The following is a 12,934-nucleotide window of genomic DNA, read 5'->3' on the forward strand; positions in this document are numbered from 1 at the left end:
CTAGGGGAGTGCTCAAACATCTACAACTACCAATTGCGCACAGAAGCCTTTGATTACAGCTAGTCATCAGCAGAATTATCTAGATGACTCTTTCACTGTAGCATGTGTCTCATTAATGGCAGTGAATTACTTCAAAACTGGGTAGAAGTGCAAGTAAACCAGCTTAAGTACACAGGCATTTATCTGTGGTGGCAGCAATACTAAGATCTGCCCCTTGGCACCTCTAGTGCTATCAAAAAAAACCCCAAAAAACCTCCAAACAAACAAAACCTAAAAAAATCCCAAACCCAAACACAACCCAGGGCTATATCCTGGCAACCTTACTACACTTTGATTTGTATTGTATTTCTGAAATTCCCAAGTTCCTTCTAATGTCCATGCTGTCTGGTACCAGTAAACCTTTCCACAAGTCACCAACATGATTAGAATGAGAGAAGACTACAAGCCAGGAGTGAAGCATATTTATAGATACATTCGTGGGATGTTAAGAAAGAAGGGATTCTTTATGACCATCCCTGAATACAATTAGCACAGAATCAGGGGCTTGACAATTGGCAGCAACCACTTGCAGTGCTGTTGACTGTGGTATCTGTAAGAGCCAGTCTAAAGAGAACAATATTGTCTCAACATTGCCAACAGAGACCTGGAGATGGAATGTGGTCCTCATGGACACCAAGACACAAAGACCCTGGGAAAGAGAACTGCATGGTACGAGGAGTACTATGCCACTCCCTGCTACCTGGGACTGAAAGGAACAACTACACCCTGGGAAAGAGAACTGCACGGTACGAGGAGTACTATGCCGTTCCCTGCCACCTGGGATTCAATAAGGCCGCATAACAGCTGTCCAGAAGATGGATCACAACTGTGGTCATAACAACAAACCAGAAAACAATACAAGAACACACCTCCTGGTCTGAAGCTACCCGCCACTGGAGCAAGATAACCTGGCTCAAGAGGGCGGAGACTGGCAGAAGTCTATGGACCAGAGAACGAGCAAGGTGTGTTGCTTGGCATAAAAAGATGCCTTCTTAGCAACTGAACTTTGGAGATCTTCCCCACCAAGGACCACGATGATCAGAAGGACCGGCGGGACGCTGCCTGGACCTGGGACCATAGGGACGCCTTGGACCCATGGTGGTAGCTATAATCCTCTTTCCTTTTCTTTTTACTTTACCTTTTATTCACTTTCTGTCTTTCTACCTATCACACACCGCTTTACGGGCAAACAATAAAATTGTGCTGTTTGATTGAAGCATAACCCCCTTGGTGTGGTCGCCTTGATTTTTGTGCTTTGAGATCATAGTCAACAAACCATCACGAGTCCACTGAGTGGACCGTGACTTTATCTTAGCGAATTAATTTTGCAAATTCCTGATATTATACTAAGGGATTAAACAAAAATAAAAATCCAGTAAAGATGGATAAAAAGTAAACAACTATCATGCAACTTTTACTTCTGTAAAATCACCAATGGCAAAGGGAAAATAGTACCACGTAGTTCAACAGTCTTTCACCGTTAGCTAAGGCAAGCCACAGTATTTATGTCACAGGCTAACTATACATGTATATACAGCTACTTACTACACAGCTCCTGGCTTTGTGTATTTCAAAGCTGTCACAACCAGAGTACTACAATAACTCTGTAATAAATGAGGAAAGAAGAGACACCACATGCTAAACTCAATCTGTCCATGACTTACCCACACTGAATGAAGAACAAAGCATCTGAACCCCTGGCCTAGGTTTCTCCGTGAATTTCACCGGCCGATTGCTTAAAAAGAAAAGATGCTTGAAATGGGACATGCCATACAAAAACTTGGCTTTTATCAGCATTTTAAAACATAAAGGTATGTTTCTTGAAACATCTACATTACAGGTAATTCTTAAATACATACACTAACACCTGCAAATCTTGTGCAGGAGGATGAGCAATAAGGTTTTCTTTCCAAAATTACTGTACACACACAAATGATATTTGAAGCCCACACAGCTCATGACTTTTTCTGCAAGATGCTATTACCTAGCAAGGATAACATGACATGCCAAAGGATGTTTATTTTCTCTCATCCTTCTGCAAGTATGATTTACCCCCACCACAACATATGCACAAAGTACTGAACTCTTGCTCTCACATTACAAATCACCCACAGTAAATGAAATAAGGCCTATCAAAACACCATTACTACAGAATGCTGTGCAAAATCATAGAATTTTGCAGAAGTAAATAGAAGTTTTGCAACACTGTGCACATAGTGATTTAAGAGACTGGTTTCCTGTTCTGTAAGTCATATACACGCTCTTCCAGTTGACATGGCCAGAATCTCACAGAAAGTAGCTACTAAGAGCTACATTAAGGAGAAATCCAGCACTGTGCCACTTAAAAGCACTATAGGTTTCTACCCATTATTCTACTGCTTTTCTGTTCCAATGTTTTCTGTTTATCAAAGGAAATATTGAGAAATTCTGTGTAAGAAAATTTTTCATGTTTGTATGACACACACTACAGAGATTCAACTCCTAAGAATGCTGCTTTGAGACCTACCAATGCTTAAACTAACTTAAGTCCATGCTTAACCTAATTTAAACAATGCTTACATCTGACACAGTCCTCTAAGTTGAGTTCAGAAGGTGAATAATTAAGGATCCAGTTTAAACACTTTCCTCCTGTAACTTACAGCCCTAAAAGATTCTTCAGATGAAACTATACCTTTCATAGTTTTTGCGCAATTCTACTACCTTAAGTTCACAAATTTGAATTAAAAAGCAAAATAATCTTGTGCTTTCTAACGTACTGATTTTTTTGAAAAAGAAGCTGCTCTATCGTAAAAAGGATTACTTTATACCAACTTCCATTATATGGCTCAATACTAGTACAGACTGATGATCCCAGATCCCTTCTGTCCAGTAATAATCTAAACTATTTTTTTCTGTACAAATAAACAGCAATCACATATAGAACATTTAAAAACTATCCTGAACATACTCTGCATGCAAATTCTGTAAGTGACATCCTAAAACTACAGGACTGTTTAAAACTCAATACAAACAAAAATATTTATTATATTGCTCCAATATATTTATGTTTAGCAATTCTAGTTGTTTTATATTTGTACTTTTAGTGTAGTAAGAAGTTAATATTCCTGACTAATCTCTCAGAGCAACACAGTAACATAAATTTGTACAGGATATAGTCAGTCATGGTGCTTTAAAATAATTACATAATAGATTATTTCCACAACACTTTTATGATCACAAAAAAATCAGATTTTTTTAGCTAATTAAAATCATTCCACTTATTTTAATCAAGCATGGTATGGCACAGAGATAATTTGCAACCCATTTACATACTTGAATTTCATGGAATCTGCATCCCATTGCCAAAAGCAAACAGTTCCATCTGCACCAGTAGAGACCATGTATCGCATGGAGCCTTTCACCATTGGACTAAACTAAAGAGAAGAAAGGAATATCAGATCCACACAAAAAGATATTTAAAAAAACTAATGTAAAGCATCGATTTACTTCAGATTTTTCAACTAAAATGGCTAAAGCAGTTGTTTTAATGCTTATAAAATAACATTTATACTTCAGATTATGGTCGATGTTTCATCAATGAACTATATAAAAATCAATTTATTCACTGCTTTGGTTTTGAAGTCTTAACTAACCACAAGCATTCACTAAAAATTTTGTCAATGAATGAAGCAAACAGCAGAGCAGACTAAAAAAAAAAGTATGGAATTAAGTTTCACTAGACAGGCTTACTTTTTAAACTCTATATTTAAGCAAAGCATCAGTTATGAGATAGTCCAAGTATGTGTAACTTGGTATCACATACGAATTAATAGGAAGTCCTCACACGTATTTTTTAAGACATGGATTTACTACTATGCACAGAGCTATCCTTCGGAAAACTTTACAGAACACAAGTTACACAAGTTGATTAAATTGTTTATCAATTATTATTACTACCACCATTGGAAACAGTCATATAAATTGTACATATTGCAATTACAGTATTACTAAAAATGCTTAAACAAAAAAAATCCACCACAGAGTAGAAGGAACTCCATAAGTTAAGTGCTTTGCCAATAAAAAACAAAGAAACAAAACCAAATAAATGCAATGAATGCCAGAGAAGCTCTTCAAATACAAAGATTATTCTTGGAGGCAGCATTTTTGACAAAACTGCAAAACTAATTTTTGTACTGAACTTCACAAGCTGGCAGGTGGCCACTACTTCACCCCTCAAAATAAGCCTGTTTGTCTCATTAGAAAACGCAGCAAATCTGGATAATGAGTTTATCTGTTAAATAAGGAATTACAAAGGCCAAAACAAGACTGAATTCAAAGGCCTACCAATAGCACACAGAAGTATCACAAAGTCTTCAAACTTAAATACACAACATACTACACTGAACATCTTTGCACTTTTGAAATAACTTATAGTTCTGAAATTAAGACATACCTTTATCACAGAAGCTCTAAGAATCACATACTGGATGAGAACACTCACCCACATAAACCAGTAACAGGCAACTGGAAGTCACTGTATTTCCCAGAAATTCCCTTTGGTTCCAACAGCTCAAGTATTACAGGTAGTGATTTTTTTTTAAGCAAAGAAGGATTCCTGGCATTATCTTCAGTTAAATACTCAGGAATTTCAGGAAAGCAAGGAACTTTTTTATTATTTAAGCAGGTTTCTCCTGTGGCTTTGACTAATTCTTGACATCAATATCTTAATGTTCACACTTTAATATTCCCCCAGGCAGTCACACAGAAATAATTTCAGTCGGGTGAAAACCAGTGACAGGCACAGTGAAAGCTGTTTGATATTCACACGCAAGCCTTCATTGGAAATAGAACATCAGTTCCTTGCACTAGCACACGAAAAGCAAGATGTACACTTGCTATGTTACCTCCTAACCTAGTAACAGCAACAACAATACTTTTCTGCATCAAAAGAAAATGATGTTACTAACCTTCCTTTTCAAGAAGTTATAACATAAAAACAGAGGGCTCTGAGGTGTAGAGCATTCACATGACTGTTTCTCAGTTTCAATTAGCAACCAAGGAAACTGGTCCTTTCTTACCAACATGACAGCTAGCTACTCTTAGAGTGTCCCATCAATCTAGATTCTACTACTAAAGCAGGCAACTTCCTAACTCAGGCGCAACAGCATCTTCCCCCTCCCAAATTATTTCTTGTCTTCAACTATTTGATTAAAATACCTTCAAACTTTCCATAACATGCTGTCAAGTGAAATTTATAAGTTTCATGGACTGGCTGCTTCTTACAATCTATCTACATTATTAGTGCTTCAATATGTAGAAATACTTAAAAAAAAAAAAAACTTACCTGTAATGAGGTAATGGACCCTGTATGTCCATGGAGGACTGCAACTGGTGCACAAGTTCTCAGACACCACACTCTGATCATTTTATCACAACTTCCAGCTGCAATCATGGTGTTTTCGTAATTGACAGCCATATCTGAAATCTCCGCTGAATGTCCTCGTAATGTGGCAAATAACCTGCCATTATGAGTTGACCAAATCTTTACCAAACAGTCATCTGAGCCCTAGAAAGAAATCATTTATTACACTCAGCAAAGATTTTCAAAGACATTCAGGGTAAAAGTTTTAGATTTCTTCTGAAGAACCAAACTATATTTTCCCACAGATTGGTAAATTACACTTCTATTTAAAACTACATAAGCCATTTTAATCTGAAAGAAATAAAGTCATACAACCAACATTAAAAAACAAAAATGCTCATTTATGGTTCAGGATTACAGTCCAATCACCACAGATCTATACCATATAATTAAAAAAGTCTGGAATAAGTTCGAGGGGATTCCTTACAGTAATGGCAAGGGCCAATGAAAGTACTGTTCTGTAAAAGCAATTTCTCCTATGCCTCTTCATCAAACTACCTTACTGAAAAAATCTTGTACAACAACATCAACACCTGACCAGATATTAAGTACAACTTCTTACATGCTTCTACCCCTTAATCGTATCAAATTGTTCTACCTAGCACAGCTTAATCAGCTAACTTTAAACACTGTTGCTATCCACCTCCAGAAGTTTTAGCATAACATGCATTTCAAAGTTCTTTTCCTAGCATCCATCTAGAACTATATTCAGATCCATTTCATCAACTCACAGTAAATATTCTATGTCCAGTCCTATCGAATGCAACACAATATACAGAAGAAAGATGGCCAAGAATCCGTCTGTGCATCTTGACATGCAGATACATACTTCCTGGAAATGAAGTACTGAACTTTGCATATCCAGTTAATTGTTTTGCTCGATGTACTTCCACTAGAATGCAAAGAAATCAAAGAGTGAACATACTAACGTTTAAAACAGGTCTATTCCAAAATATGACTTTATTTAACTTCCATTAATATATTACTTAAGGGCTTACTAGAAATGACTCAAATTTCATAAGATCAGGGGTATTTGCGAATTTTTCTATGTATAATATCAAGACAGTATTTTAAACTTGCTCCAATCAAAATTTCAGTCTCTAAATAAGAAGTGCTAAATGTTGCATTTATTTTCCCATGGCTTTCTATTCCTTAAATCACACCTTAGAGAGTTCTTCTATCCAAAGGAGAATTATATGTATTTTCTGTAGGTTTACCTACTCAACACAAGAGCTTTATTAAAGAACAAGGTGTCATCTAGAGGCTACTGTCTCACTAGCGCTGTTAGCAGACCTTTGCACCCAATAAGTAACTCCAGTGAAGTCACATAAAGTTCTCCAGATAAGCCTCCAGATCCAGTTCTGAGGTGCAATTTTCAGGGTTGCAGCATGGCCAGTATCAAGATACACATTATATGCTCACAGGAGCAGTGTTAAGTGTTGGAAAGAGCTTACCGAGATTTGGTGGTGTGCCATAGTTCACAGGAATTTCAGGAGGTCTTCCTCTATGAAGAGCAGCAAACGCAGAGCCCTTCCAAACAGTGTTCCTGCAATCTTTAAAACCAATTGGTTGAAGTTTATGACAAGTACATGTTAAAAATGCCAAGAGAGCTGTAGTTCCAAGACACAGTAAAGAACGTATCTATAAGTGGTCTCAAACACAGTATTGAAACAACTAAAGAGACAGGAACACCAAATGCCCCAAACTTTGCATGGACAGTGCAGCATCAGAGGAGAGAAAAATTCATGTAACAGAATAACAGAAGGATGGAAAAAACCCAACACAAACAACCATCAGACTTTGGAATTACTCCTAAATAGTGATGCCCCCGCAGTTCACATAGCACAAAGCTAACTTTTCAAATGAAGTTTTCCTACTTTCCTACTCATTCTCAGCGCAAAGCCTTTAAGACTTTTAACGTTTTCATAAATACTTATTTATAAATATTATATTTATTAGTATGAAATTATTTAACTAGATGACCTTGAGAGGTCCCTTCCTACCTGACAATTCCCACACTGACAGTTACTTTCACACACACATGCTGAAATAATTGCAGCCCTGATTTTCAGGATAGAACAGTCACTGTTGTTCAATGTGCATCCTTGGAAGCAGTTAGGACAGATAGCTGAAAACACAACAGTATCCCATAGACCAATCCCACAATACAGCATCCAGCCACGCAAAAGAACTTCATACAAACACAGGAACAACTCCCCTCCCAGAAACATTCAAAAGGTAAGAGTAAAGCTAAGTCACACCCTATCAAATACAGTATGGGCTTATGCATTGCCAACCATTCCCTGTAAGTTACAGGCAAGTATTTTCTTCCTGTGTATGTACAGAATTCACAAGTACTAATTTTGATGCCATTTGCATTAATTAAAAAAAGCTTTCAGAAAACGTGTTACTGTCTCACATTTGCACTGAACAGGGTACAACAGCTACTGCTTTCAAAACCCAACAGGGGACAATATACTAGTGGGAGTGTTGGGAGATGTTAGAGAAGTAGCACCTGCACCCTGATGATTCATCCTATTGCATTAACACAGAAAACTGGACATGTTCAGCAGCCTCAGCACTCAAGTGTAACAATAATTCTTGTGATGCAACTTAAAACCTTCTCTTCACAAAAATCAATATATAGTTATACCACTAATACACAGATCGCTGGTGTTTTGGTTGATTAAACACAGTACAGAAGAAGCGAGGGTCAATTTTGGTGAAAACTCACCACTTTTAAGTATTCCAAAAGCATTCAACATACATTTAAGAAAATTTATCATACCCATTTCAAGTAATAAATAAGCCATACCTTTTGCTGTACGTAACAACGACTGTCTCCCTGCACCAAGTAAAGAATTCACTCTCGAAATGCTGGGTGGTATCTCCTTATCCAGTATAGGGCCAATACGCTTGCAAATTTGTAACAAATGGTCTGGAGCCACATGTTTGTTGGACAGCACCTGACAGAAATTTAAGTTTTAAAAATACATATATATATATATATATATATACACACACACTACATCCAGAACAGATGAATCTAAAAGTGTCAATATGCATAGGTATATTAAACAATGTTTAAATATTTGTAAGTTCAACTTACAAAATAAAATAAATTCTATTAAGTTCTGATCTAGTAAATTCAGCCAGTACTTTCCAAGAATGGCAGAGCTGTAGTAAAAATAAATTCAGTAACTTCCTGCACATGAGTATTTTACCCTGAAAACCTGTAACATTCACTCATATGGCACCCATTTGTGCAGCACCTTACAATGAGCATCTTTGCCCAATTTACTCTATTTTTACTAAAAATAAAATTCAAACTCATATGAGAATTTTCCTGTAATCAAGCACAAGAATTTACGCAGCTAGTACTTCAGTCACAGTTGTTCAGTAAACTGCAAACTAGTAGGTTTGAGTGAATCTCTCCAGAAATAGTTTCCTTGAAGAACCAGTACTACATAGCATAAGACTGCCCTACCTTCTTAAACCAAAAGGATCAAAACAGTCATCCATCCATTCAGGACGGATCCCATACTATCCACATCTAACAATCTAAAAAAATACACCCACACACACTCAGATGTCTCAGGCAAGAACAGATGTGTGTGGGTTTTTATTTTTTTTTTTCCACACTCTTCTTTCTGGGAGTTCAATGAAAAAAAAATATTTAAAAAAAGACTTTATCCAACTATATGTCAATCACAATAATGCAGAAGTTAAACATGCAAAGCAGGGTTTACACAGATGAGTAGACCAAACCACCAGAATCATAAATTTAAGCTATTGTGGAAGTCTGAATCAGCAGGCACAAACAGCTCCATGCTTACTCCAGTCTCTGATCTGGCCACGTAAAAACCAGTTAGACCCAGAAGCCACACTGCTACTTCAGCAGCCAGACTATTCCCAGCCAATGCATTCAGAAGAGGCAGAGGGCCACACCAACACAGGTACGTGGCTTCTTGCCCTTGTAGCTCAGAACACACGCAGAACTAGCTGGTGCTCATGATGCTGTTCCCCTAGCCTACTGACTATGCTTAGATGAGGGAAAGTCCTGACAAGGCTGATCTCGTCATCAGAACAGCTGGAATAAAAATACCACACGCTGTCACATAAGATCTGTTCAACAAAAAGTTGCCCAAACGCACACTGAGTATTGAGAACAACACAATTTAAGCCACAACCTAATACTTGTTTTGAAAATAAAAATCCAAGTAACATATAAAGCTTGTGGGGGTATAGGTGGTATTCCTGGCAGGGCAAGGAAGTAGTAATATCAGTAAAATAGTGAACATTACCACACAGCCAAATGTATCCAAGTAAATCAGTTCATCAGATGCTTAAGGTTGATTATAAGAAATACATTTGGTAGTCCGAAGATTATAAAATATACGTTTTCATAATTTCTTTCTAAGTTTTGCCTCTTGAACTGGTAAGGAGCAGTACCAGCCATGACACTCAGGACAGAAAGCCCAGTATACTTTACAAACAGCATTATAAACCAATTTGTTTGCATGCCATCATCAGGAAGTATATGTTGCAAACTCAATCCCCAACAGAAGCATGTATCCAAAACTTTGCAATTCATTTCCTTTTTAAGTAGTTTCACTCAGATTTTCGAAGGAATAGATATTTTAAAGTCTTGCTCCAATTCCATGATGAACAAAGAGGAAAATAAATAATTGTACCACATGACTGAATTTGTCTGTGGTCTCTGCAAATTCAGAGTGAAACCAGTAAGACAACAACAGGTTCCCAACGCCCCTCTGCCACAAAAAACTAAAACCTTCAGAAGATTAATTTGGATATTCTGAAATAATATTACCCTGTGTAGAGATTTATTTTAAATTGTGTAGGGAAAATCAGGTAGAAGTAGCACATATTAAAGAATTCATCTGACAACTGTATATGCATAGTAAACAGTTTAAAAAACCTTAAGTCGGAAGAATCCATACATGACATCTCCCACCACCCACCACTTTTTTGCCAGATCTGGGGTAAAAACACCAACACAACAAACCCAACTAACCAATAAAAACCCCTCAAACAATCCTTTTTAAACTTAATACTAATTTCATGATTGCTAAATTCAAGTCAGAGCTTGAAAGTATCCCTGTTTAGCAAGACTAGGCTTTTTAGTGACTTAAAACATTAATCTAAAACCTCATTTGCTCAACTGACCACACCAACAAGCAGAAGAAATGGAATCCAGTTTATCATTTTAAGCAGCACTTAAATAATTAAGAAAATGTTTTAAACAGAATTTCATTCCTTCTCTATGCAAGTATGATTCTGAGACCTTCAAGCATTACACAAGAGGGACAAGGGGATTTAACTGCAATAATAGACAAAATGATGGCTATAGGAGAAGTTGATCAAATCAACCTAGAATGCCTGAATCCCTAAGAGGGGGGGAAAAAGTGAGAACAAACATCAGTTTAAAGAAAACATGATCAACTACAACAAAGCAGGATAAAACCACCAGGCCATCACTTCACAAGATCAACTGCCAAATATACTTTGCCATTTAAGAAGCAGTAAAATAAAACTGCAGGAGAAACACAGGCTTCCATTCATGAACAGATACAAATTCAAACATTTAGAGCAAACACCATCACCCCTAGAAGGCATGCTGTTGAGAGATCCCTCGTATCTTTGTAACATTTACGAACAAAGCTATGACCAGTGAGTAGCCAGAGAAAAAGAGCATACTCCTAGGCACCAGAACTGCCAACCCTTGATTTCTGAACAGCGATTTCATTTCCTAATCGGTTGAAGGGGACTGATGAAGGAAGCCAACCAGAAAATAAATACCATCAAATCAAAACGCGCTTAACAAACTTGCTCACGGAACTCCGAAATGAAACCTTGCTTCAGATTGGCTCTTCCCTATATGTAGGCAGCGGCATGTAGCAATGCACAACGCCAAGCTCCACCTCGGCTATGTAAACAATATCCTCAATTTAAAACACCACTTGTGTTTTTGTTAGTCTAATGTAAAGAAATTAAAGGCCCTTTCCAAAATAACTCGAATACTTTAACAGTCAGAATGAAACTGGAAGGTAAAGCTTTGGGCCTACTTTTAAAGGTAAAGGGTCTAACATCAATGTCATCATTCTAATTGAAATGGTTATTTAAAAAAAAAAAAGTCTCACCAGTTCTTCGTAACTTCTACAATGCTCATTTCCTTGCCAATCCAACCTTTTAGGAAGCAACTAAATTGAGGTGGGGAAAAAAAAAAAAAAAGAAAAGTGAGTGGTTAAAGGGGAAGGAGGGATAGATCCAACATCCAAACAATGTGTGCTGAGGGGAAGAAGTTGAGACAGTAGAGCGTTCTTCAAGAAGAAACTTGAATGACTTGTAAAGTAAGGGAAACTCTTGACTACAGCAAGAGAGACTATTTCATCAGAGCCCACACAGACCTGGTGCTGCTCCATCTCCTGCACCAGCACCTGCAGAGAAAAGGGGAAAAATAGAGTTACGGACGAACGAGCCTCCGGCTTCTCAAGCGGCGGCTGCCGCAGAAGGGCTGGGGAGGGGGAGGGGGACACCGGCTGTTCACACCTCCCCTTCATCCTCCGTGCGGCAGCGAAGGGCCGAGGGCTCTGTGCGCCCAGGTGAGTGTGCGGCGCCCCGGTACTCACCTTCAGCGCCCTCCGGCAGGGCCCGGTGGTCAGGAACCGAGCTATGAGGAAGTAGAGCTCTGCAAGAGACACAGGGAGAGACGGGGGATGAGTCCGGGGCTGGCCGGGAGCCCCCGGGGGGACTGTAATTGATAATCACGGTCAGGAAGATGGCGGCAGGGAGCGGCGGCGGCACCGGCGGTAGCTCTCGCCCTGGCCCGCGGCCGCTGGCGCCCCGGCGGTGTTACCTGATTCAATGAGCGGCAGGGACACGCCGCCGCCGGAGTTGGAAGAGGCCGGGGGCTCGGCCATGGCGGGCCCGGCCCGGCGGCTGCCGGCCGCTCGCTCGCTCGGCGCAGTCGCTGCTGGCGGCGGCCGTGGCGGCCCCGGCAGGGATTAAGGCTCAGGCAGCGCCAGGCGCGGGCAGGGCCCGGCTCGGCATAGCCCTGTCAGCGCCACCCCTCCCCCACCGCCAACCGCCAGCCAACCGCCCCCCTCCCCTCTCCTCCGCGCGCGGGAGCGAGCCGCCCCCGCCCCCCGCCGGACGCCTCGCTCGCGCTCGCGCTCGCGCTCCGGCTCCCCTCCCCCCCGCGCTGCCGCTAGCGCAGCCTCGGCGGCGCCGCCGCCATCGCCGCCGCCCCGCCGGCCACGGTGCCGCCGCTGCCACCTGCGCCGGGCACGTCCGGGGGAGGGCGGGGGGAAAAAGTAGTCCCCGTCCCGCGCTCCCGGGGACTGGCGCGAGGCAGGGCGGTGTGGGGGGCGGGTGCGCGTGGGGCCGCGGAAAACGTGCGGGGACGGCGGCGGGGCAGGCGGCGGGGGGCGGCGGGGAGCAGAGAAGGTGCCCGGTGGGGGAACGGCAGGCCCT

General features: G+C 40.3%; 1 protein-coding gene across 4 annotated transcripts in view; it reads right to left on the bottom strand.

The window, feature by feature from the left end:
- BRWD1 (bromodomain and WD repeat domain containing 1) overlaps positions 1 to 12,537 on the bottom strand; it is a 64,310-nt gene extending 51,773 nt beyond the window's left edge. Inside the window, exons 1-10 of one of the 4 annotated variants that reach the window (XM_037376545.1) lie at positions 12,318 to 12,533; positions 12,091 to 12,149; positions 11,869 to 11,898; positions 11,602 to 11,661; positions 8,256 to 8,406; positions 6,895 to 6,993; positions 6,172 to 6,332; positions 5,363 to 5,584; positions 3,352 to 3,452; positions 1,704 to 1,774 (exon numbers count right to left, since the gene is read on the bottom strand). In XM_037376545.1, coding sequence (XP_037232442.1) covers positions 1,704 to 1,774; positions 3,352 to 3,452; positions 5,363 to 5,584; positions 6,172 to 6,332; positions 6,895 to 6,993; positions 8,256 to 8,406; positions 11,602 to 11,661; positions 11,869 to 11,898; positions 12,091 to 12,149; positions 12,318 to 12,381 — 1,018 coding nt within the window. In that variant the 5' untranslated portion in view covers positions 12,382 to 12,533. Of the gene's footprint in view, positions 1 to 1,703; positions 1,775 to 3,351; positions 3,453 to 5,362; positions 5,585 to 6,171; positions 6,333 to 6,894; positions 6,994 to 8,255; positions 8,407 to 11,601; positions 11,662 to 11,868; positions 11,899 to 12,090; positions 12,150 to 12,317 lie in introns of all 4 variants that reach the window. The other 3 variants (XM_037376546.1, XM_037376547.1, XM_037376548.1) reach the window with 3 other exon arrangements.
- Between the last annotated feature and the right edge of the window lie 397 nt (positions 12,538 to 12,934).

The sequence above is a fragment of the Falco rusticolus genome, chromosome 2 (assembly GCF_015220075.1).
Source record: "Falco rusticolus isolate bFalRus1 chromosome 2, bFalRus1.pri, whole genome shotgun sequence".
In the NCBI taxonomy this organism is placed as follows: Eukaryota; Metazoa; Chordata; class Aves; order Falconiformes; family Falconidae; genus Falco; species Falco rusticolus.